Source organism: Vombatus ursinus, unplaced genomic scaffold (genome assembly GCF_900497805.2).
Source record: "Vombatus ursinus unplaced genomic scaffold, bare-nosed wombat genome assembly UNPS02015035.1, whole genome shotgun sequence".
Taxonomy (NCBI): domain Eukaryota; kingdom Metazoa; phylum Chordata; class Mammalia; order Diprotodontia; family Vombatidae; genus Vombatus; species Vombatus ursinus.
Genome location: NW_020954813.1, coordinates 2146708 through 2149718, shown reverse-complemented (window position 1 = coordinate 2149718; position 3011 = coordinate 2146708). Strand labels below are relative to the sequence as shown.

The following is a 3011-nucleotide window of genomic DNA, read 5'->3' as shown; positions in this document are numbered from 1 at the left end:
TGTATTCTGAGAAAAAGAATTTCAAGGCTTTAAATCGGATGCTTCCTCTTGAGTGAAATGTCACAGCACTAGTGTGTCAGGACCTAAAAAAAAAAAAGTAAAAGAAAAAAAAACCCTGTAGGCTGTATCATTTAAAGGAAGCTTAGTTATCCTCAGGAGAACATTCATAGCCTGTCTATAGGGCCAAATATACACACTCAGATACCTTCTATAGTGTTCTGTAAATTGCTGCCTGTTACCTGATTCCCCCTACCATTTAAAAGTGAGGCTATCAGACCATTGTACTGAGCACCAACTTATCTATACTTTTTCAATAAAATGGGAGTTAGATTTCATCCCTCCATTCACTTAGAGGAAAATTTAGAGTCTCCTCGTTTCCATATCACTCAGCACTTCTCTTGTAGTTATATAATTGGTGGCGTGCGGGTGTGTGTCCATCGTGGAGGACACTGGATGCTCATTTATTAAATATGCTTCCTGGCTGCTCCCTAATCTTTGTTCTGGACAGACAAATTACCTTTCTCACACTGAGCTTCAACTCTGGGGATTTCAGCCTCCACCACTTTAATTAGCTGGAAAGTGGGGGGTTGCCGTTACTAATAGACCTCAGGCTTTTAGTAACTTAGGCAAAGGGTGAAAAGAAAACTTCCTGGGAAGCTCAAAATGTCATTTAAAAAACCATAAAAACCTAATATATATTATTTCATTTTGGTAATTGCAAACAGATTGTATTTGAAGACTGTGTGGATGATCATTTCTAACTTCCCCATGAAAGTCAAATTTCTCTTGAGCTAGGCACTTTTAATTATCGCAATTCATTAACACATCAAGTGTGGAAGCACATGGGTTTGACTTCATGTATTGCCATGTTTATGTAACATTAAGTAACATAGCAGATGAGAAATCTGAATGGAAGAATCATATACGTAGGTCATTAGAGATGAAGCTTGCTGTAGCTATAGACATAATATCTGGAGCCATTGTAGTGGAGGGCAAGGCATCTCTGTCATTATTTTTCAAAAAGGGGAGCCCACCCTTATCCAGTTTAAGCCAGTCTTTGGAAAGGATGGCACTCTCCGAAACTTTCTGAAAGTCCATTTCTTGTCTCGTTTTCCCCCGCTAGTAAAACCTGTCTAAAATGTTATGCCTTCGCTCTCCAGTGCCTGAGTAAGTAGCGTAGAAAGCTTCAATCAAGTCACAGTTGGAAAATAGTCTAATAAAAGGGGATTAGTGAATGTGGAGAAGACAAAAGCAGTCGTGTTTGAGTTTCCTATCTCTCACATTTAGCGTTTTGGCTAAGATGCCCATTTTTATTTCTTCCAGGTCTGCTAAAAGGTCAGAGTAATGCAGAATGCGTGCCTTCATCTCAAATTTTGTTCATCCCAGATGGATCCCGTGTGTCTCCAGTAGACAAGTCACCTTTGTAGCTAGCCCCAGCGCCAGCTTCATACCACTGCACCTTCTTTATTCCTGATTGCCCTTCCCACATTTATTGGTGTATTAAAATGACTGAATATGAGCATTAAGGACTCCATGAACCTGGGCTAATGGGAGACTGTAGAGAATATGAAAAAAAGATCCACCGGAGGGGAGGGGGCTAGGGTGGGGGGGTGGGGAGGGAAATGACTAATGAAGCTAATTAAAAGAAGCGTTCAAATCTGCTTTCTACCCTCATTAACAATTAGCAGGGCACTGGCCGGCGTTTGTACCCTGTGTTTTTCCTTAACAACATTCTCTTTGCTCTCTGTATATTTAGGTGTCGTAAGGAAATGTGTTTCAATCCAAACTGAACCTGAGATAAAGGAAAGAGATGTGGCTTTTGTGATGCTCAATCACACAAACACTTTTATTGTATCTCTGTAAAATACAATGTATGTATGCATGTAAGTGTTTTTTGTCCTAATGTTGCTACTTCCCATGGCAAAAAAAAAAGGAAAAATTGGAAAAAAAAAAAAAGTCAGGCTCATAGAAGCTACTGTGTAGAAATTCTGCCCCCCCCTCTAATTTGCTGAATGAAGACAAATCTTTTATTTGTGATATTTTCAGAGACATTTGCTCTAGTATGGTGTATTTAAATAATAAAAATGTAAAAGGAAAATACCAAACCGTGTTTGGTTTTAAACACTTTTCTTTTTTGTCCTGTATTTTCAAATTGAAGACCTTTTAGTTCTGGTGCTTTGACTGCAAGTTCATTTTATTTATTTTGGGTAGGGGAGGTGTCATCTGTGTTTTCGCACTCTTTGCCAATAAGGCTTTCTTCAGACTACTTCACCATGTCATCTCTGGCAGAGGTACAGGGGTAAAGGCTTCAAACAGAGTGTTTTTCCCCGTTCAGAATATTAATTCTGATAATAGCAAACATCTCACTACATTCTCCCATGTAGCAATGAGGGGGTGTGTGTGTTTGTGTGTGTGTGTGTGTGTTCATGCGCATGCACACACACACACATATAAATAAATGAATATCGAGTATTCATTATCTGACTGCTTCAGCTCCTCAGCCCATTTCTACTTGGAGAATATTGTATACTGATGAAAAGCACGTTAAAGCAAAAGGTCTAATGACCAGTGTCTATCTTTTTTTTTCTTACCCAGTTTATGGTTTTTGAAGGAAATAGCATCTCTAAACCTTACAGGTACCTGTTTGCAGGTTCCATTAGCTGACAGGAACCCAGAGCTCATTTTATGGCCATCTTCAATGGGGGAAGAAGCCATTTCCCAGTGAGTTTTCAGTACCGATATGGTCCATAGTGTGATCTGTTTGTTTTGTTTTTTCCTATGATTGCCCCTCTATTCCCTCCTTGTGCCTCTCCCCTCTTTTGCTATCTCTGCCTTCCCATATGTTTGCAGAGGATTCAGGTTTCATTTGGTTGTACGCTTGAGATGTTTGTTTACTAGTTTTGAGACAGCCCAGTATCCACCATAACTCCCTCAACCCCTTTAGAGATACCCTGGGGAAAGAACATTTTGGATGACCCAGTAGGCACGTGTCTAGTGCCTGGAGAGAAATG

General features: G+C 39.8%; 1 protein-coding gene across 2 annotated transcripts in view; it reads left to right on the top strand.

Moving 5' to 3' along the window:
• Positions 1 to 2105, top strand: part of LOC114031069 (LIM domain transcription factor LMO4) — a 17594-nt gene extending 15489 nt beyond the window's left edge. For both annotated transcript variants that reach the window (XM_027846088.1, XM_027846087.1), the window contains exon 5: positions 1324 to 2105. In XM_027846088.1, coding sequence (XP_027701889.1) covers positions 1324 to 1332 — 9 coding nt within the window. In that variant the 3' untranslated portion in view covers positions 1333 to 2105. The remainder of the gene's footprint in view (positions 1 to 1323) is intronic.
• Positions 2106 to 3011: the final 906 nt, after the last annotated feature.